This window comes from Gymnodraco acuticeps, unplaced genomic scaffold (genome assembly GCF_902827175.1).
Source record: "Gymnodraco acuticeps unplaced genomic scaffold, fGymAcu1.1, whole genome shotgun sequence".
NCBI classification, from domain to species: domain Eukaryota; kingdom Metazoa; phylum Chordata; class Actinopteri; order Perciformes; family Bathydraconidae; genus Gymnodraco; species Gymnodraco acuticeps.
This window is the reverse complement of record NW_022991831.1, coordinates 1-22,342: the sequence shown is the minus strand read 5'-3', so window position 1 is coordinate 22,342 and position 22,342 is coordinate 1. Positions and strand designations below refer to the sequence as shown.

The following is a 22,342-nucleotide window of genomic DNA, read 5'->3' as shown; positions in this document are numbered from 1 at the left end:
CCTGGGGAAGGAGGGGACACCTGAGGAAGGAGGGGACACCTGGGGAAGGAGGGGACACTGAGGAAGGAGGGGACCCTGGGGAAGGAGGGGACACCTGGGGAAGGAGGGAACACCTGAGGAAGGAGGGGACACTGAGGAAGGAGGGGACACCTGGGGATACAATGATGTTGCTACCCATCCACTCAGAAGGTGCTGATTATTATAAGGGATTGTAAAAGTCCTATGAGCTCAATTTAGGGTTTGTTTTTAGAGATACCTGAAAACCTGAATACCTGAATACCTGAATACCTGAATACCTGTACCTGAATACCTGTATACCTGAATACCTGTATACATGAATACCTGAATACCTGAATACCTGTATGTATAACTGTATAACTGAATACCTGTATGTATACCTGTATACCTGAATACCTGTATGTATACCTGAATACCTGTATGTATACCTGTATACCTGAATACCTGTATGTATACCTGTATACCTGAATACCTGAATACCTGTAAGCATCTCATCAAAGACACCTGTGTGATGTTGACTGTATTTGATTGACAGCTGTCTCTTATCTGTGCTTCCTGTCGCGAGCCACTTTTCTCTCTGTGTGTTTTTAGGATTTCCTGCTGCTGCCCAGTTTAATTGTCTGACCTCTGGAGGCTCTATTTTTAAACATCTTGACCTTTGACCCCTCCCCCACTGCTATATTTAGTCTGGGAAACTGACAGGGATTTCCCCAACATGTGATTCTGAGACGCTCGTTTTTCACTGTTCGGACAAATGTGAGCATCTCGTGAGAAACAATGTAAAGGGTGATTTATTTCTTTATCCTCAGGGCTTTTTAACTCAAAGGGGATTTCAGAGAAACACACATATATATATATATATATATATATATATATATATATATATGTATGTATATATATATACATACAGTTTAGTTTATGATTCAGCCTTGGGTAAGACTTTTATAGTCTATGGCCATAATGCTAAACGGGAGCAAATGTTAAAAGGGGACCCAATTATCGGCCGGAGCCCGCCGCCGGAGCTAACGTAGCCCCCTGCGGCTCCGTTAGCTCCGGCCGGCGTCCCGGAGGTGGTATTCGGCGCTATAACTGGAGATCAAGGAATGCAGCGAAACGCGGACTTGGTTCGCCTGCAGCCCGCTGTAGTTTAGCTAAAGAAATGATGTTGAAAAAGCTGAACATCGCCACAATTGTTCTGCTATGTATCTGTACTTATTTTATTACTTATTAACGTGTGAATGGCAAGCATTAAGAATAACAAAAAATAGCTAATTCTCTTGCAGATTGTGAGCATGTTAGCCTAGCTTGGTAGGCTCAGCTAAATCGGGAGCTTGGAGCCCCGCCTTGTGGTTCAGCAGCAGGTCCCGCCTCGGCTCCGCCTCTTTGCCCTTACTTGGATCAGGCGGGAGTTAGACTCTGACGTCACTGTCGAGCCGTTAGTGGCCGACACTGCCTACTAATACCTCATTCACACCAACGCAACTCCGGTTCAAGCTCCGTGCTAGAGCTTTTCAGGTTCAGAACCGGCTCTTCGGTTTAGCTCCGGCTCTTTTCACACCGCCCAGAGTCCGACTGGTGCTGCGTCATTGCGTCATCGTTTGCGTCATTGCATCATCGTTTGCGTCATTGTGTCATCGTTTGCGTGCCTGCTTTATAAAGCCAAACCGCGCGGAAACCCCTCACAGCTCACACCGACAACAACAACAATGGCCGATTGTGCTCCAGCTTCCTCTGTACCTCTTCGGAAGACCAGATTCCCAGTAGGTAGCTGGTCTCTTCAGTGGACCACTGCGCCATACGCCTACTTCTACAGTACGGAAGAGGATTAGGGTCATGTGGGAAATCCTTTTTGAGATCTGACCGAAAATTAGAATTGTATTTAGCCAGAATTTTGCCTGATTTCTCAAAATTCCGAGATTTTTTCGTTTTTATCAGAATGTTAATTTTTCATAAAATCAGTTTTTTTTTCAAAGTTTTCCTCAAAATTCAGATTTAGCAAAAAATATCTGACTTTTTTCTTTTTTCTCAGAATTGTAACTTTTAAAAAAAAGATTCTCCAATTTTTTTCCCTCCAAATTCTAACTTTTTCATTTTTTTCTCAAAATTCTAACATTTCCCCCAGAATTTTGACATTTTTCTCAAAATCCAAAATTCTGTCTTTTTTTCCCCTCAAAATTCTTCCAACATTTGTTTTCCTCAGAATTCTAACTTAAATTTTTTTTCTGAATGTTTCAAAAAGTTCACTAAATATTTTGTTGACTTTGTTGACTGAAGTTTTCACTTTTTCTCAGAACTGTATTTTTTCTCAAAAAAAATCTGACTCTTCTTTTTATCAGAATTTTGACTAATAATTAATATAATTTGCTTTGCAGAGTTCTTGGAGCGAGCTCGCCTCCTTGTGGAAACTCCATCACTGTCAGTACAGATTTATCTGCAGTAATACAGCTCTGAAACAAATTAAGAAACCACTGCAGCATTATCAGTCTCTCTGGTTTCAATATTTATTGGCATGTGTGTGATTAAAGAAAACATCTGAGTGATCTCCTAATTATTTCCAGAGCTGTTCATGGCTACAATTCTCTTTTGCCCCCGGAGCTGCAGTACCACCGTTTGGCCACTCCCAACATACCCTAAATAAACCATCTTCAAAGGGGGGCGCTGTTCCTAAGAAATCGACGCTGAGCGGCAAACCGGATACGGAAGCACCCTGTTGTTTTCTGTTGTCTGTGTTCCTCCCCTCTCGCCTCTCTCCAGGTAAAGGAGCTTTACAGGTGATAAATGGAGCATAAACTGATCGTAGCGGTGTCTGGATTCCCTTCTCTGTACGACAGCGGCTCTCTGACCTACAGAGACCTGAATATGAGAGCTGAATCCTGGCGGCAAGTCTCTCAGATCGTCGGTGTTCCCGGTAAGAGCTCCGTTTAAACCGTTTCAACCGCTAACGATGACCGTTTCTGTCACAGATTCACCCCAAAAGAAGCAGCTTTACCGTGGCTGTGAAACGAGAGTCTATTGGATAATTTAACTTCAACAGTTTCTGTCAAATCTGATGTTTTAAAGATCAAAACAAAGGAGGGTGCGCATCCTAATACCGTCCGACTCCTGTGGTTCATAGCCACATTGGTTCCTACTTATCCTTATAAACACCTCACAGACACAACGTTTTATTTAAAAAACATGTTATTTACTAAAACAGCTGGTAATATATAATTACATGTATGATTTCGAGTACAAGTACATGATGTAAATTCAGCTAAATGTACTTTATTTAAAGGTCCCATGTCATGGCCATTTCTACTGATCATAGAATCATTGTTGAGGTCTTCTAGAATAGATTTATACTGTGCAATGTTCCAAACTCACATTGGTGTATCATACAGCATCTCTGTGTGTAGTGTAGTCACTCTCTGTCCTATACGGCTTGTTGGACCCCCCCTCCCCCCTATGAGCCCAGTGGCAACGGAGCTGTAGCTGAGAAAAGATTGAGTGTGTGTGTGTGAGGAAGTCCGTGGATTGGTCCATTCCAATCCACGGACTTAACGTAACGGCTCCACAGATTGGGTCCATTTGGGTATGGTCACGTCACTGTACCCACAGGAAGAAAAAGAGAAATGTCCAACGAGGCGTTCTGGGGCAGCATAGACAGGTCTTTTCTGTGTTAGAGTTTCAGACACATTTCAGACTTGAACTGACCATTAAAGTATTATCGTATCGTATAACGAAGCTTTGGATTAAATGTGTAATCGTGTCTCCTCAGAGTTTGAGTGCCGGAGGAAGTGGAAGACGTTGAGGGATCAGCACCGGAGGGAGAGGCAGCGGGAAAAGGAACGTCGAGAGAGCGGCATCGGGCTCTTTAACTACCGGCCCTGGAGATACTCGGCCATCTTGTCCTTCCTGAACCCCTTCATCGATGCTCGAGCAGCGGGAACTAACGGCTGGGCTCTGGACCCTCAGCCCTCCATGTTCATCTCCTCAGAGACCGGCTGCAGCACCACCACGGAGACACGCAGCGACGACGACGACGAGCACTACGGTGCGTATACATTAACAAAGATGTATTTGTCATAGAGCTTTTATTTTGAAAAAAAATCATGAATTTTCTTTAGGGATATATTACACTATGGAGCTTTTATTTTGAAAAACAAGGAAAATCCTGTCCCTCATGTTGGGATACAGTTTCTTTATGGCGCTTTTATTGTGAAAAACGTGCATCTCCCTGAGCTTCCTGTAAGCGCACAGTAACTCCCTGGAGCTTTTATTTTGAAAAACAAGGCTCATCCTGTCCCTCATGTAGGGATTAGGAATGCCAGAAACTGACCATCAAATTCGAAAATTGGACAGCCCTGGCGAATATTAATCAATGATTCGCCGCTCATCCTGTCCTCATGTTGGGATGCAGTTACTTTATGGCGCTCTTAGTTTGAAAACCGCGCTAATCTTAAACTTCCTGAAAGGATACACTAACTCAATGGAGCTTTTATTTTGAAAAACATGCCTAATCCTGAGTTTTCTTTGAGGCTAAAGTTACACTATGGAGCTTTTATTTTGAAAAACAAGGCTCATCCTGTCCTCATGTTGGAAAACAGTTACTTTATGGAGTTTTATTTTGAAAAACAAGCCTCTTCCTGAGCTTCCCGTAAGCATACAGTATCTCCATGGAGCGTTTATTTTGAAAAAAAAAGTCTCTTCCTGAGCTCCCTGAAAGGATACACTGGCCATTTCTCAATCGTGAGGATGCTTGCTTGGTAGCACTTGTCTTCCGAGTCACTTGCTTCAGAAGCTAGGCAAGAATCCTTCCTGGCATTCGGAAAACGAAGAGTGGAACAGGCTAGCAAGTGTGCAGGTGTGCGTCATATGAGGCCCCGCCTTACATTTTCCGCCACAGATTTGGGGAAATTGGTCCGTGCGCAAAGCATTGTGGGGATTTGAAGGACGCGAAGTCTACCCATGTGCAGCCTCGAAATTACCCCCAAACCAAGGACGCAGCCTCGGTGGAATTCCAAGTATGCTGGAGATTGGAACAGTCCTTCGGCGGTACTCGATGACGTAGCATCCTTGAAATATTGGCTTGGAAGCCAGAATCCTCGAGATTGAGAAAGGGCCACTAACTCCCTGGAGCTTTTATTTTGAAAAACAAGGCTCATCCTGTCCTCATGTTGGGATGCAGTTACTTTATGGCGCTTTTAGTTTGAAAAGACGCTTAATCCTAAACTCCCTTGAAGGATACACTAACTCCATGGAGCTTTTATTTTGAAAAACATGCCGTTTATGTGATATTCTTCTTGATCACAGCTGCGGGATGAGTAATTAAATATGAATTCTTTATCTTTTTTTCTCAGATATCTCTGTAGGCGACGCTACGACCACCACAACATCGTCTCCTTCCTCTGAATTCGTGCAGAGGAAACGACCGTCATCCGACACGGGAGACGACTTCAGATTCAAAGAAGCCAAGATGGAGGGCAGCGCCGAGAAAAACGATTGTGCTCAAACGCAACAGCAGCAGCACGACAACATGAAGGAGCTTTTTGAGATGATGATGCATTCAGTGAGTTCTTTAGCTGCGTCGATAGCATCTTCACACCCTTCCTCCTCCTCTTCATCATCGTTGGATCAGCCTACCTTGAACCATCACCTGAAAACGGAGAATCAGGAGGCGGAGCTTCTGGTGCTGAGCGACGACGAAGGAGAGGAGGCAAGTTTATTCATATATCACAACATTAAGAGCATTTAGGAAATAGTGCAGCCTGTTCCTGAGCTGACTGAAACAATAACACAAATACATGTAAAGTAATAAAGATGGAAAGACCAATTTAAAAGGGGATGTCGCTAATACAACTATAGCTAACTCTAACTAGTAGGTGTTGGTAGCAGTGACTGTATTGTTGCTTTATGGGGCTTTTATTTTGAAAAAAACATGCCTCGTTAAGCTTCCTGAAAGGATACAGTAACTCCATTGGGGCTTTTATTTAGAAAAGCATTCCTAATCCAGAGTACAATAACTCCATTGGGTTTTATTTTGAAAAACAAGACTCATGTTGACTTTCCTGTTGGGATAGAGCAGAGCAGGGTTGCGGTTGTCACTACCCGATCTGCAGCTCTGCCCGATCTGCAGTGCGCATGTGCGAGATGGTCCGCCATATTGGACAACTCCGGACGGCAACCCAAGTAGGACAACATTAACACAGTGGCTTTTGGCAAAGCTCAAAAGGAAAACTCGAGAGAGAGATGAGTTATTGTTATTACAACGTGACTTCACTATTATTTAACAACTCTTTTTATTGGGTTCTTTTATTTGGGGTTAAGTACATTGTCAGAATAAGTGAGAAATGAATTTAACTTCTGTTAGACAGCTATCATACTGAATACATATTTACTGTGAATGTATGCAAAAATGTATGGCATATAGCTGTCTAACAGAAGTTAAATCCACTTCTCACTTATTCTGACAATGTACTTAACCCCAAATAAAAGAACCCAATAAAAAGAGTTGTTAAATAATAGTGAAGTCACGTTGTAATAACAATACCTCATCCCTCTCGGTTTTTCTTTTTGAGCTTTGCTAAAAGCCACTGTGTCAAATGTCCTACTTGGGTTGCCGTCCGGAGTTGTCCAATATGGCGGACCATCTCGCACATGCGCACTGCAGATCGGGCAGAGCTGCAGATCGGGTAGTGACAGCGGTCGAATGACCCGGAAGTCCCTCAGTGGCAGCCATGATAAGTGCCGTTCGAATTCTCTAGATGATAGGAAAGGAGGTTTCAAGCTTCCTTTATCACCTCCTTTAGCTTAGGAACCACTGGACCTCCCTAACCGAAAGGAGGAGAAAATGCTGCCCCACAATGCATTGCAGCATTTGCCGTCACTCAACAGTCAGCCGTTCACAGAAACAACCGATTATGACGGAGAAATGATATCATGAAAGTTACGGTGCTTATTAAGCTAAACGTATGTGGTAAGTTGCCAAAGTGCTTTGTTCTGAACGTTCATCAGTATTATAATCAAAGAGAGAAATATGAACGTTAGTTTTTACTGAAATGATCAAATAAAGTCAACATCTCTCAGTCTTTACTGAGCTGTGGGGTTTGTTCAACTTTTAAAAGATGTTTGAACGGTGATATACACAGTGATTGTCAAGTTGTGATTGGGTTTGATTGACTTCTGCTTAAACTTGAAAAATGTCTTGATTCTTTCCAGAAGGACAGACGGGACAAGACTTGAATCTTTTCCTCTTTATTTGAGTGATGCAGATTCCTTTTTGCTTCATTCAGCCTCCTCTTAGCCTCCTGATGCTCATTCAGTCGTTCAGTCGTTCAGTCGTTCAGTCGTTCAGTCGTTCAGTCGTTCAGTCGTTCAGTCATTTAGTCATTTCAGTCATTTAGTCATTCAGTCATTCAGTCTTTTAGTCATTCAGTCATTCAGTCATTCAGTCATTCAGTCGTTCAGTCGTTCAGTCGTTCAGTCTTTCAGTCGTTCAGTCGTTCAGTCGTTCAGTCGTTCAGTCTTTCAGTCGTTCAGTCATTCAGTCATTCAGTCATTCAGTCTTTCAGTCATTCAGTCATTCAGTCATTCAGTCATTTAGTCATTCAGTCATTCAGTCATTTAGTCATTCAGTCATTTAGTCATTCAGTCATTTAGTCATTCAGTCATTTAGTCATTCAGTCGTTCAGTCATTTAGTCATTCAGTCATTTAGTCATTCAGTCATTCAGTCATTTAGTCAGTCATTTAGTCATTTAGTCATTTAGTCATTCAGTCATTCAGTCATTTAGTCAGTCATTCAGTCGTTCAGTCATTCAGTCATTTAGTCATTCAGTCGTCATTCAGTCAGTCATTTAGTCATTCAGTCATTTAGTCATTCAGTCATTTAGTCAGTCATTCAGTCATTTAGTCATTCAGTCATTTAGTCATTCAGTCGTTCAGTCATTTAGTCATTCAGTCATTTAGTCATTCAGTCATTTAGTCAGTCATTTAGTCATTTAGTCATTTAGTCATTTAGTCATTCAGTCATTTAGTCATTTAGTCATTCAGTCATTTAGTCGTTCATTCAGTCATTCAGTCATTCAATCATTCAGTCATTTAGTCATTCAGTCATTTAGTCATTCAGTCATTTAGTCATTTAGTCATTTAGTCATTCAGTCGTTCAGTCATTTAGTCATTCAGTCGTTCAGTCATTTAGTCATTCAGTCATTTAGTCATTCAGTCATTCAGTCATTTAGTCATTCAGTCATTTAGTCATTCAGTCATTTAGTCAGTCATTCAGTCATTCAGTCATTCAGTCATTTAGTCATTCAGTCATTTAGTCAGTCGTTCAGTCGTTCAGTCATTCAGTCGTTCAGTCGTTCAGTCGTTCAGTCGTTTAGTCGTTTAGTCGTTCAGTCATTTAGTCATTTAGTCATTCAGTCATTCAGTCATTTAGTCATTCAGTCATTCAGTCATTCAGTCAATCAGTCATTTAGTCATTCAGTCATTTAGTCATTCAGTCATTTAGTCATTCAGTCATTCAGTCATTTAGTCATTCAGTCGTTTAGTCGTTCAGTCATTCAGTCATTCAGTCGTTCAGTCGTTTAGTCGTTCAGTCGTTTAGTCGTTTAGTCATTCAGTCATTTAGTCAGTCATTTAGTCATTCAGTCATTCAGTCATTTAGTTAGTCATTTAGTCATTCAGTCATTTAGTCATTCAGTCATTTAGTCAGTCATTTAGTCATTCAGTCATTCAGTCATTTAGTTAGTCATTTAGTCATTCAGTCATTTAGTCGTTCAGTCATTTAGTCATTCAGTCATTTAGTCATTCAGTCATTTAGTCAGTCATTCAGTCATTCAGTCATTTAGTCATTCAGTCGTTCAGTCATTTAGTCATTTAGTCATTCAGTCATTTAGTCATTCAGTCATTTAGTCATTCAGTCATTTAGTCATTCAGTCATTTAGTCATTCAGTCATTTAGTCAGTCATTCAGTCATTCAGTCATTCAGTCATTCAGTCATTTAGTCATTCAGTCATTTAGTCATTCAGTCATTTAGTCAGTCATTCAGTCGTTCAGTCATTCAGTCGTTCAGTCGTTCAGTCGTTCAGTCGTTCAGTCGTTCAGTCGTTTAGTCGTTTAGTCGTTCAGTCATTTAGTCATTTAGTCATTCAGTCATTCAGTCATTTAGTCATTCAGTCATTCAGTCATTCAGTCATTCAGTCATTCAGTCATTTAGTCATTCAGTCATTCAGTCGTTCAGTCATTTAGTCAGTCGTTTAGTCGTTCAGTCATTTAGTCAGTCGTTTAGTCGTTCAGTCATTCAGTCGTTCAGTCATTCAGTCGTTCAGTCGTTCAGTCGTTCAGTCGTTCAGTCATTCAGTCGTTCAGTCATTTAGTCATTCAGTCATTCAGTCGTTCAGTCATTTAGTCATTCATTCAGTCATTCAGTCGTTTAGTCATTTAGTCATTTAGTCATTCAGTCATTCAGTCGTTCAGTCATTTAGTCATTCATTCAGTCATTCAGTCATTCAGTCGTTTAGTCATTTAGTCATTTAGTCATTCAGTCGTTCAGTCATTCAGTCGTTCAGTCATTTAGTCATTCAGTCATTCAGTCGTTCAGTCATTTAGTCATTCATTCAGTCATTCAGTCGTTCAGTCATTTAGTCATTCATTCAGTCATTCAGTCGTTCAGTCATTTAGTCATTCAGTCATTCAGTCGTTTAGTCATTTAGTCATTTAGTCATTCAGTCGTTCAGTCATTCAGTCGTTCAGTCATTTAGTCATTCAGTCATTCAGTCGTTCAGTCATTTAGTCATTCATTCAGTCATTCAGTCGTTCAGTCATTTAGTCATTCATTCAGTCATTCAGTCAGTCAGTCATTTAGTCATTCATTCAGTCATTCAGTCATTCAGTCATTTAGTCATTCAGTCATTCAGTCGTTCAGTCATTTAGTCATTCATTCAGTCATTCAGTCGTTTAGTCATTTAGTCATTCAGTCATTCAGTCGTTCAGTCATTTAGTCATTCAGTCATTCAGTCGTTCAGTCATTTAGTCATTCATTCAGTCATTCAGTCGTTCAGTCATTTAGTCATTCAGTCATTCAGTCGTTCAGTCATTTAGTCATTCATTCAGTCATTTAGTCATTCAGTCGTTCAGTCATTTAGTCATTCAGTCATTCAGTCATTCAGTCGTTCAGGTTGAAAACCTTTAACACAAAACATATTTTCATTCATTTTAGGCAAACAAACATTTCAATAAAAAACATGCCATCCTTTAACAAGCACTTTGTTTCCTGCTCCATAATCAAGTTACAATTAAACTTAACATCTAATCAAAAGTAACTGCATCTCAACAAAGTACATTATATTCCAGCCTCTTATTTTAGCTTCTTACTTAAGACCAGAAATAATAATACATGTAATCAAACATGGTTCAACCAGTTCTCTATCTCGCCTCTAATATCAGGAAGATCCGATCCTCATCCTGAGAGAAGACAGTAAGAGACCTAGAATCTGACTCTCTCCTCTCCTCTACTCTCCTCTACCTCTCCTCTCCTCTCCTCTCCTCCTCTCCTCTGCCTCTCAGTGGAACACAAGGACCCTAGGCTCCCGTCTCCACCTGCTGGAACTGGAAGCTCAGATGTCAGAATGGGGCCTCTGACCAACAACAGTGATAGAAGTTTAAGGACGAACGTTTTGATAATAAATACATCTGTAATTGATTAAGATCTTTCATGAATCATACGTATTGGGATCATTTGTATTAATGAGGACCGGAGGGAGAGGGGGACGAGCAGAAGTTTCACTTTCCTTTGTATTTCAATTCCAGCTTTGGTCCTGAAGAATCTGTTTCTCTGTTGTCCCCGTTCATAAAGCATAAAGCAACAGCGTCAGAGCACAGAGTCTCTAGATGAGTTCACAGGAGTCCCTCGTTCTTATTGAACATCCATGTTGTAGTCCTCTGTATAGAGAACTGTAGTCTCCATAGTTTCCCCACAGCAGCAGACGCTCATTCAGGACGTCCGCTGGCGCATCAGAAACACGTGGGATAGTGAAAGTGCAGTCGATTCTCTAAAGTACCGCAGTCTCTTCTCCTAAGTCCTTTTGAGTTCTCCTATCCACTATCCCTTAACCCCGTGACCTTTCACTCAGAGGAGAGGAATAGGAGATAGGGTTAGAATTTAGGAGCTGATTTTTGGATTATCGGAACGCAACCCCGGGGTCTGCGGCCCGTCGGCCATTTTGAATTGGCCCTCTGCAAATTAAAAAATGATAATGGAATACGGCCCACAGCTACATTTTGCTAACTTATAACTGAACTTACGAGGCGATAAACTTCTAGTGAGCGGTCCAGCGCTTCGTATATTTGTGGCCCTCGGGGAAGAAAGTTCTGACACCGCTGCTTTAAATGCTTCATAAACCAGTATTTTGATGTTCTTCAACAGACAGACAGCCAGTGCCGAGAGCTCAGATCTGGAGGTGTGTCTCGGGAGGATCATCCGAGGGTCAAGAGGAGGGGCGAGGCCCTGCTGGAGGACCATCTGAGGAGGACGGAGGCCCGCGAGGCTCAAAAAGACGATGTGACGCTGTTTCTCCTGAGTTTAGCCCCCGCTCTGAGGAGACTGACCCCACAGAAACAATCCTGGGTCAGAACCAAGATCCAGCAGTTCCTCCACGAAGCTGAGTTCGGTGCCACCAGCTTTCAGTGAAATATATTGTATATGTTTATATGCTGTATGGCCGGGGGGTCCGCTTTCTACGATTTCATTTTATATCGACCCTCAGCCATTTAAGAAAGTATAATGTAATATGGCCTGTAAGGGAAACTTCTGTAGCAATGGAGAGTCAGGACTCAGAGAGACACGAGGAGAGCTGGAGCTTTGATGTCAAACACTGATGGGTTTATTTACGAGCCTCGGCCGGAGAATTCACAAGACATGTCACACAGTCAGAGGTTCTGACCACACGGTTGAGATGCCACGACAATTCTGAAGAACTCTACCCCAGACCCCTGTATTTAGCTAGTTCAGAGAGAATAATCAACATTGGGCATAACAAGATAGAACCATAACACCTCTATCAGCTGACGCACACAGGCATGAGCAGGGAGACACTGAGAGCACAGCAGCCAAGATTACAAGTGCGTGTGCTCAGTCAGGACAGCTTGACCCGACAAACTGGGAAAATATTTCCCCAACATGGCCCACAAATGAAACTTCTCTATTGTACTTCTTAAATATATATGTTCAAATATATGACACAGTAGCTGAATAAAACCCTATGGAGAGCTGTGATGTTGTAATTTACCTACGTTTTAAAGATTTTTCTAACTTATAACTGAACTTACGAGGCGATATAACTCTAGTGAGCGGCCCAGCCCGCCGAATATATTTCTGTGTGTGGCCATCGGGGAAAAAAGTTTGACACCCCTGTTGTATGGACTAGGGTTGCACAATCAATCAATCAATGTGTATTTATACAGCCCAATATCACACATTTTCTCCATTTCTCTGAGGGCTTTTCAGTTTTGACACAATATGAAGACGACACCCTCTGTCCTTAGACTCCAAATCCAAATGTCCAAATATTATCGCAATAGGGTGGTATTTCTATTTCTGTGTTGGTCCCTGAAGGCAGCACCGTTTATAATAAGCCATTTTGAATCATTGCAGAAAATAATCTCAACATTTATGATTCTTACACCTTTAGTTTAGCAGGATAATCTCTACATATTAACAACACTTTATGATTTATGAAGTAAAAAGCTAATGTTGGACTATAAAGGAACTACAGCACGGTCACATGACTTCACGTCACCACCGCTAAGCTAAAGGTGGCTAATGTTGGGCTATAAAGGAACTACAGCACGGTCACATGACTTCAGGTCACCACCGCTAAGCTAAAGGCGGCTAATGTTGTACATGATGGCGTTAAGTCATGTTATTTAGACACTTGTTAGCAACAACAGACCTAAGGTGGTGAAGAAAGTAAACTATTTATTTTCTCCATTTGCAGAAATGTTCAAACATAAAGAAATATGTGTTGAAGTTCATCTTTTGAATGAAGTGTTGTGCAGTTGCAGATATACTCCAGCCTACAAAATGATTGTAAAATCCTTGTTAATACAGATCCTCCACCATAATCATTCATTTCCTGTAATATCATGAATCGTATCCTAATTACAATTTCAGTCAGAAGAATCACAATTGGATATTTTCCCAAGCTGTGCAGCCTTAGTGTGAATCACATATTTGCTGACTTTATGAAAAATATACCTCCCTATAAAGGAGTTTTCATGATATTGTACCGTCTTCTTTACCATGTTTTTGTGCTGTTTTTAATAAAAACAATTCCTCTTCTGGCTGTATTTTATATTACGATATATCAGACTGAGAAATCCTTTATTTATCACACAGCAGGGACATTATTAAAGCCAGTGGTGTAAAGTAAGTAGATTTACTCAGGTATTTGTACTTTACTCGAGTATTTCCAAGGTATGCTACTTTGTACTTTTACTCCACTATGTATTAATAATGCATTTAGTTATATATTTGCTTTTTAATATATTTTACATTTGTATTATTTTAATTATTAATGTTTTATTATAATTATTATAGTGTTTTCAGTTTCTGAGAAACACTTCCTTACTGGCTAAATTACGGTATTACACTTAAACCGGCCTTCATCCGGGTCTTTTGGTCACCTGATCAAAACACGGAAGTAGGTTTTTTGAATTTCTCCTGATACATCCATGGAGAAAACCTGCTCGAAAAATCGACAAAACCTCCACTCTAAATCTAAGGATTTATGAACCGTTTTAACATCTAGTTTCAGGGGGCCTGTGGAATTGCCAGTCAGCTGTTCCTAAGGCTGACTTCATCTCTGGCTACGCCTCCCTGCAGTCTCTGGATTTCCTTGCTCTCACTGAGACCTGGATTACTCCATCCAACACATCCACCCCAGCAGCTCTCTCCACTGCATATTCCTTCTCCCATACACCCAGACCCACTGGCAGAGGAGGTGGCACTGGTCTCCTGCTCTCTCCCAAATGGAGCTTTTCCCTCTTCAAGCTACCTAACTTTACTCCTTCCACCTTTGAATTCCATGCCGTCACAGTAACCCATCCTATACAGTTAACCATTGTTGTTCTCTACCGTCCACCAGGCGCCTTGGGGGACTTCTTGGAGGAATTAGATCATCTCCTTTCACACATCCCTGAAACCGGTCCTCCCGCTGTACTTCTCGGAGACTTCAACCTCCAGACAGGGAAGATAGACGAACTAACATCTCTGTTAACCGCCTTTGCTTTCTCACTCTCTCCGTCCCCACCGACTCATAAAGCTGGCAATGTCCTTGATCTCATATTCTCAAGGAACTGCGCTACTTCTAACCTCTCTGTAAACCCGCTCCACACATCCGATCACTTCTTCATTTCATTCTCTCTACCCCTTTCCAAACATAACAAACTAATCTCTTCTCATCCTGCACCTGTCCGCCGTAACCTTCGTTCCCTCTCCCCCTCTACCTTTGCCTCATCGGTGCTCTCAGCCCTCCCTTCCTCGGACTCGTTCCAACTCCTACCTCCAAACTCTGCTGCAGAAACTCTCCTCTCTACTCTCTCATCCACTCTGGACTCTCTCTGTCCTCTCACATCTCGGCAGGCTCGTCAGTCCCCTCCGGCTCCCTGGCTAAATGATGCACTGCGTGCTAATAGAACCGTCCTTAGGGCAGCAGAGCGGAAACGGTGGAAATCCAAACACCGTGACGACCTCCTAACCTATCAGGCTCTCCTCTTTCTCTGCTTCGATCTCTCAGGCAAAAAGCACTTTCTTTCAAGATAAGATCCAATCTTCCTATTCCAATCCCAAAAAACTATTTTCCATCTTCTCCACCCTCTTGGACCCCCCAAAAGCCCCTCCCCCTCCTCACTTCTGTCAAGCGACTTTGTTACCCACTTTGAAAAAAAGGTTGATGATATTCGCTCTTCTTTTTCTGACTCACCTTTACTCACCGCTGGGTCACCAGACCCTCCTTCCACCAACACACTTACCTCCTTTTCCCCTCTCTCTCCAAGTGAGGTTCTTACCCTCATTACCTCTGCCCGCCCTACCACCTGTCCTCTGGACCCTATCCCTTCAAACCTCCTTCAGACTATCGCTCCTGATATTCTACCGTTTCTCACCCATTTCATCAACACTTCTCTAACTTCTGGTCACTTTCCAAACAGTCTCAAGGAGGCAAGAGTAAACCCTGTCCTAAAGAAACCCACTCTCAACCCGTCTGATGTTATAAACTACAGGCCTGTCTCTCTCCTCCCGTTCCTGTCTAACACACTTTAAACAACTCTCCTGTTATCTACATCAGAACAACCTTCTGGATCCGCACCAGTCTGGTTTCAAGGCAGGTCACTCCACAGAAACTGCTCTCATTGCTGTCACGGAGGAACTGCACACTGCCAAAACTGCATCCCTCTCCTCTGTCATCATCCTGTTGGACCTGTCTGCTGCATTCGACACGGTGAATCATCAGATCCTCCTTCGCACTCTCCAAAAACTTGGAGTTTCAGGCTCTGCACTTTCCCTCCTCACCTCATACCTGAAAGACCGTACCTACAGGGTGACTTGGAGAGGGTCTGAGTCCGACCCTTGTCAATTAACTACAGGGGTCCCTCAGGGCTCTGTTCTTGGTCCCCTCCTCTTCTCCTTGTACACAAACTCGCTCGGATCAGTCATTAGCCCGCATGGTTTTTCTTACCACTGCTACGCTGACGACACCCAATTAATTCTGTCCTTCCCCCGCTCAGAGACCCAGGTCGTCGCACGCATCTCTGCTTGTCTAGCTGACATCTCTCAGTGGATGTCTGCTCACCACCTCAAGCTCAACCTTGACAAGACTGAGCTGCTCTTCCTCCCGGGAAAAGATTGTCCCACTCTTGACCTAACAATCAACATCGGCACCTCAGTTGTTTCCCCGACTCAGACTGCAAGGAATCTGGGTGTGACCCTAGATAACAACCTGTCCTTCACTGCAAACATCGCTGCTACAACCCGTTGCTGCAGATACACGCTTTACAACATCAGGAGGATGCGTCCCCAGCTGACCCAGAAAGCCACGCAGGTTCTGGTCCAGGCTCTCGTCATCTCACGCCTAGACTACTGCAACTCCCTCCTGGCTGGTCTACCTGCATGTGCCATCCGACCTCTGCAGCTCATCCAGAATGCAGCGGCTCGTCTGGTCTTCAACCTTCCTAAATGTTCCCACACCACTCCGCTCCTCCGCTCCCTTCACTGGCTTCCAGTAACTGCTAGAATCCACTTCAAGACACTGGTACTTGCGTACCATGCTGCGAATGGATCTGGCCCTTCCTACATCCAGGACATGGTTAAACCGTACACCCCAGCGCGTGCACTCCGCTCTGCATCAGCCAAACGACTCGTTGCGCCCTCGCTGCGAGGGGGACCCAAGTTCCCATCAGCAGAAACACGTGGGTTTGCACTCCTGGCTCCAAAATGGTGGAATGAGCTCCCCATTGACATCAGGACAGCAGAAAGCTTACACACCTTCCAGACTGAAAACTCATCTCTTTCGACTCCACTTCGAGCGATAGAACTATTAACAAAGCACTTATATACTAACAAAGGACTGGCTTACCTAAAGCCAGTTGAGTAGCACTTGAAATGTTTGGCTCTATGAAACCTGATGTACTTTATGATTCTGTTTTCTTCAAGGTTGTCTTCCTGGTCGAATGTACTTATTGTAAGTCACTTTGGATAAAAGCGTCAGCTAAATGTAATATAATGTAATATATGAAATAACAAGTAACTTAATCTGTAAAATACATGTAGGGGAGTAAAAAGTGCAAATGTGGGGTTTTAAAATGTAGTATTGTAGAAGTGTAGAGTAGTACAACATGGTAATACTCTTTGTTACGTTCCCTCCTGGACTAGGGGTACAAAGGGAAGTAGCAAAATATAAAATAACCGGGCGAGAGAAAAAAGGAGAGGAAACTGACTCTGAAGCCACAAGATGATCTTTTAATTACTAAAAGAAAAAGAGGGCTCACCAGCCAATTTGCAAACTTACGACAAACCAAAACAACTTTCTCATAACAGAAAGCGACCACAGTAAATCATAACGCTACTCAGAACTTCTACAAGTTGCATTTCTCACGTAGACAACAACAAAACATGACACTGCTGCACAGATCATACACTGCCATCCATGCAGCTCACAGGAGAAGGAGAGAGAGACTGCAGCCTTCCTCAGGTCCTTTATGGAGGCTCTGATTGGGGATTGGGAGCACCTGAGGGAGAGGCTGCACCTGGAGGGAGACAATCAGGGGGAGAGAGACACACAAACACCTACACACAAGCAGCCACTACTTAACACTCTTACAAGTACGTCCAATGTGTACTTAAATACAGTAAATGTACTTGGTTACTTTACACCTATGCTTTTTACTTTTGACCCCAGTAGTTATTGTTATTATGATTCCTCAGGAGCTGCAAGGCAAGGCCAGTTTATTTATACAGCACCTTTCCACATAAGGCAATTCAAAGTGCTTTACAAAAGACATTAAGAGCAAAAAACACATCAGAAACATTAAAAAGCACAGATAATAAAACATGAGTAACACATACATGAATAAAAGTTACAGTGTGAGATGTGAAGAGTTCAATTTAAAGCAGAGGCAAAAAGGAAAGTCTTCAGCCTGGATTTCAAAGTAGTCAGAGTTGCAGCGGACCTGCAGGTTTCTGGGAGTTTGTTCCAGATATTTGGAAATATCCAGAACCAAATTCTCACATCCCTCTACCTCTAGTCTTCCCGTGAAGTTATAGTTCTTTTGACACTTTTCTAACCTTTATATATTCCCTTCATCCCCAGACAACACATTGTCCCTGTTTTACTGTTACCCGATCCCATCTTTGACCTTTAAACCCCCCGCAGGTGATGGAGAAGGTGTTTCACTCTGCAGGCCGTCATGGTTACGCTACCCATGTGATCATACACATACTGGAAGAAGTGCACACTACAGGCCTCATCAAAACAACTTTTTCCTACTGAAGAAACGGCGGTACTGCAACTCAGTCCGTGACGTCACCCGGCCCAAAACAACTTTTCCCATCGACTAACATCGGGAAAGAGACGTCTGTAAATCGGTGGATAATTTTTAACTAAATAAACTACCCAGTATGAACTATGTTATAACCCTTATTAGAATCTTTTTTTTTTTTTTATTCTACTAAAAACATACAAAAACGTATAATTCATACACACAAATGAACAAAATTAGTAGAAGCGGGAGGGCTATTATAATCATTCGGTCCTTAAAGTTCTAAAATGCACTAAAAGCCGAATCTAGATTGATTTTCTCTCTCCATTCTTTCTAGTGAGCCAAGAGTGGGCGCTCGGGGGGCGGGGCTTAACGGGCGCATGCTCTGTGAGCGCACATACGGGTTCTCCTGCTCTGACAGCCAGGCATGCTGGGTAATCTGACGTTTCGCTCTCTCAAAAGTTGGGCCATTTTGTCCTCATGAGCCAATGAGCAGCTCTCATAGGAAAGAACGAGGCCCCTCCTCCGACGCTGTATCCAGTTCTTATTATACATCCATGGCATACACTCATGACTCTTAGGTACACACAGGCACACATATTCACACACACACACATGCACACACACACACACACACACACACACACACACACACACACACACACACACACACACACACACACACACACACACACCACACACACACACACACACACACACACACACACACACACACACCACACACACACACACACACACACACACACGAATACTTTATTTGGTTCCACAAATTATATTACATAAGACAGGGAATCAAATATATCGGGGCTGAGCAGCACAGAACACATAGCATCTCCCTCTCCACACGGCTAAGCTGCAGCTTTAGGGGAACACATAGCATCTCCCTCTCCACACGGCTAAGCTGCAGCTTTAGGGGAACACATAGCATCTCCCTCTCCACACGGCTAAGCTGCCAATAGCAGCTGAGACAGAGCAATATTTGGCAATTTCTTTGGCTTTTCTCTTTGACATTCCAGCAATTCTCAGACCAATCATGGTGCATTTTTATACATGGCCAAGACTTCCGAATACAAGTATGCTGTATCTACACTTGTACCCAAAGCTGGTTATCACATCGAGCAGTGGTTGGTATTTGATATACTTGTCCTGGAAAGCCTGGTCCATGCACAGGTCAAAGGCACAGCCTACTTCTAACATTAGCACCTCCCTGTGGAGTCAACAAAAACCACATCAGGTGTATTTGGGATGTTAGCAAAGACATCATTGGTGAAGCCAAACCATTCTGGTAGCACTCTAGCGTGCTTGTACATTGCTGCGCTAGATGGTAAGATGTTTCGTATCGCATCAGACACAATGTCCACAGTACGGTCATGCCGGGCTATGTACAGGCGTTTGTATGCATTACATCCATTTGTTATGTGTGCAATGGATTCTAGGCGTTGTTGTGAATCCTGATGGTTTAAACAGAATGGAGTGTGAATGCGAGGGTACCAGGTGGACAGGTTTTACTTCGTGGGTAATACCTGCAGTCTTGCTTTGATGGTAAATGTCAGAACATCCTCACCAACAGTGGCGTTCTTAAACACTGAGTGTGAGACTGAGTGGTCAGCAAACCCCAAACAGGCTAGCTTTCCCTGTAGTCTGAGTCCACACCAGTGCTGCCTGATCTCAGACTGCTTCATGCTGAGCAGAACCCTCCTTGCAGAGTCTCTGTGCAGTTCCACAGTCTCTTCCTGAGGTGTTGTGATGTCGGCCTTCACAACCACACTGGGGTCAGTGATCAGTTCATCAGTGACTTCAGTCTGTGTGTTGAGTCTTGTCCATTTCAGCTGGACTCCAGTCCGATTGCAGAGGTCATTGAGATCTGGCCAGTCAGACCCCGAAGCCCCTGGCCTGAGAGTCCAGTTTCCCAGAGTCTTTCCTCCTGAAGCCGAGGAAGTTGTTCTGGTCTGCGCTGGCCAGGGGGTCTTCCTTCTGTGTAGATCCAGCAGGAGAGAGGCCCTGGCCATTTCTCTTACGGTGACATCATCATTGTTAAGCATGTGGATCAGGTGGGCTAGCCTGGTGGCTATGTAGGTCCACTCGACATTGGGGACTCCCAGCCCCCCCTCTCCACATGGGAGACAGATGATGCCCCGTGTGGAGTGTGTGTTGAGGCCCACCCACTTTCTGACCAGCTGGACAGTTTTCTTTGTCATTTCTCTCAGTGCCCTGAGAGGGATGTGTACATTGGCAAAGAGATGTTGAATTTTAGCTAAAGCCACCTCTCTCACAGCCTGGAGCTTCATGAGGACGGGGAGGGGGGACAAGTCAATCATGTGGAGACGATGGAGAAACTCTGTAGTGAGCTCCTCGACCGGCTCCCCCCACTCGCCAGCGATGTTAAACCTGTGGCCAAGGTATGGGTAGGTCTCATTACGGGAATACACCTTAATGGGTTGGCCCATTACAAGAGAGGAGGGGGGCTTGTCGTTCTTGGCCTTATACCAGCGGTTGCCTCCACTGCGGCGCTCATGGAGTACGGCACACTTAGCTTGCTTCACCTCCAGCCCTGACCATTGGAGGAACTCATCAGTGCGCGCCAGCATGTTAATGATGACATCCTCTTGTCGTGATGACACCTGCACGTCGTCAGTGTATCCCTGTACAGGATTTGGGGATTTGACATGCAGCGGAGCGCACTGGTAAATCCACTTCATCCATTGATTGAGTGCTAGGATGAAGTTCACGGCACTCCAGGGACAGCCAGTTTTTATTCCCACCTTCAGTGCAATCGGCTCTGTGAGCTGCTTTCCACAGATAACCTGGAGAAATGAACCTTGGTACACATTGGATACAATATTCACAAAAGGCTGAGGCAGGTGTATTTCCTCTAATGCTTGTAGCATCACCTCGTGGGAGAGTGCACCAAACGCGTCTCTAAAGTCCAAAAACACTGTGTAGAATTGAGATGATCCATGTTTGAAATCATCTATTCCGGTTTTTAAGCAAAACACATGTTCGTTCATTCCCTGTCTGTTGATATATGCTTTCTGATGGGGGGAGAGAATCCCTGTGTCCACCAGCCAGGGTAAGATGCGGGTGAGTAGGCACTTCATAAAGACTTTGTATACAGTGGGCAATAGTGAAATGTCACGCCAAGTGGAAGGATCATCTGGGACTAGTGGTGCCCGATAATTATCGGTCCGATATTAGGAATTATGACGTCATCCCGATAAACCCGATAAAAGTATTAATAGCCCCGATAATATACAATATATTTTTTGGGTAAAAAAAAAGAAGAAATACTGCGGTGTGGGTGGATTGGGATGAGGGGCGCTTGTTTTTCACTCGGCTCCTCCCGTTTTGCCAGTACTGTGGTATTAGTGGTTTAGGAAGAGGGGAGTTCTTCACAAATCCAGCGCTCCCTAACTCTTGCCTGGCTGTGACGTAAATGGTGTGCGGCCGTGAAGCCAGGACTACGGTGGCCCTGAGAGGCCACCTATTAAATAATATAATGTAATGATAATAAATGTATATATAATATAATGTAATGATAATAAACACTATTATTATTATCATTATAGTGTTTTCAATTTCTGAGAAACACTTCCTCCTACTGGCGAAATTACGGTATTACACTTAAACCGGCCTTCATCCGGGTCTTTTGGTCACCTGATGAAAACACGGAAGTAGGTTTTTTGAATTTCTCCTGATACATCCATGGAGAAAACCTGCTCGAAAAGTCGACAAAACGTCCACTTTTTAAGGATTTATGAACCGTTTTCCGATTTTTTTAACGGTTCTACGTGACGTTTGAATCGGTGAGTACCGTGACAAGATATTAACGGATGTTTGTGTCGGTTTGTAACGTTAACCTTTGGTTATTTGTTGTTATAAAGCAATTCAAGATCTATTTTTAAAGCCTAATATGACAAAACAGGCTTTTCCCAGTAGCTTTACAGAATAATGACCATAGAGTGGAATATAGTTACAATTACAAAAAAATGGTTATATAAAATAAAATACAACTAAAAGACAGTAAATACAATAAAAACAATACAATAAATACCTTAAACTGTAGGACTCATGAGGACAAACATAGGGTAATCCTCCAGCTGTAACATATACAATAAAGAGCGTTACGGTAATTATTGAAATGTTTACTGTATTTCTCCAGAGGGGAAGAAGTACTCAGGTCTTGTTAAAGTAGAAGTACTCAGGTCTTGTTAAAGTAGAAGTACTCAGGTCTTGTTAAAGTAGAAGTACTCAGGTCTTGTTAAAGTAGAAGTACTCAGGTCTTGTTAAAGT

General features: G+C 43.1%; 1 protein-coding gene across 1 annotated transcript; it reads left to right on the top strand.

Moving 5' to 3' along the window:
• The first annotated feature begins 2,666 nt into the window (after nt 1-2,666).
• Nucleotides 2,667-13,336, top strand: LOC117535344. Its single transcript, XM_034199793.1, has 4 exons — nt 2,667-2,926; nt 3,776-4,051; nt 5,358-5,713; nt 11,424-13,336. Exons 1-4 carry the CDS (start codon nt 2,797-2,799, stop codon nt 11,685-11,687), a joined length of 1,026 nt encoding a protein of 341 aa, XP_034055684.1. The 5' UTR covers nt 2,667-2,796; the 3' UTR covers nt 11,688-13,336.
• The last annotated feature ends 9,006 nt before the right edge of the window (nt 13,337-22,342 follow it).

What these genes read in the sequence shown, in the direction of transcription:
- LOC117535344 (XM_034199793.1), top strand. Translation starts at nt 2,797, where the DNA reads ATGGAGCATAAACTGATCGTAGCGGTGTCTGGATTCCCTTCTCTGTAC. An exon ending in TCAGATCGTCGGTGTTCCCG is followed by an intron (nt 2,927 to 3,775) that starts GTAAGAGCTCCG and finishes GTGTCTCCTCAG; the next exon opens with AGTTTGAGTGCCGGAGGAAG. An exon ending in CGACGACGACGAGCACTACG is followed by an intron (nt 4,052 to 5,357) that starts GTGCGTATACAT and finishes TTTTTTTCTCAG; the next exon opens with ATATCTCTGTAGGCGACGCT.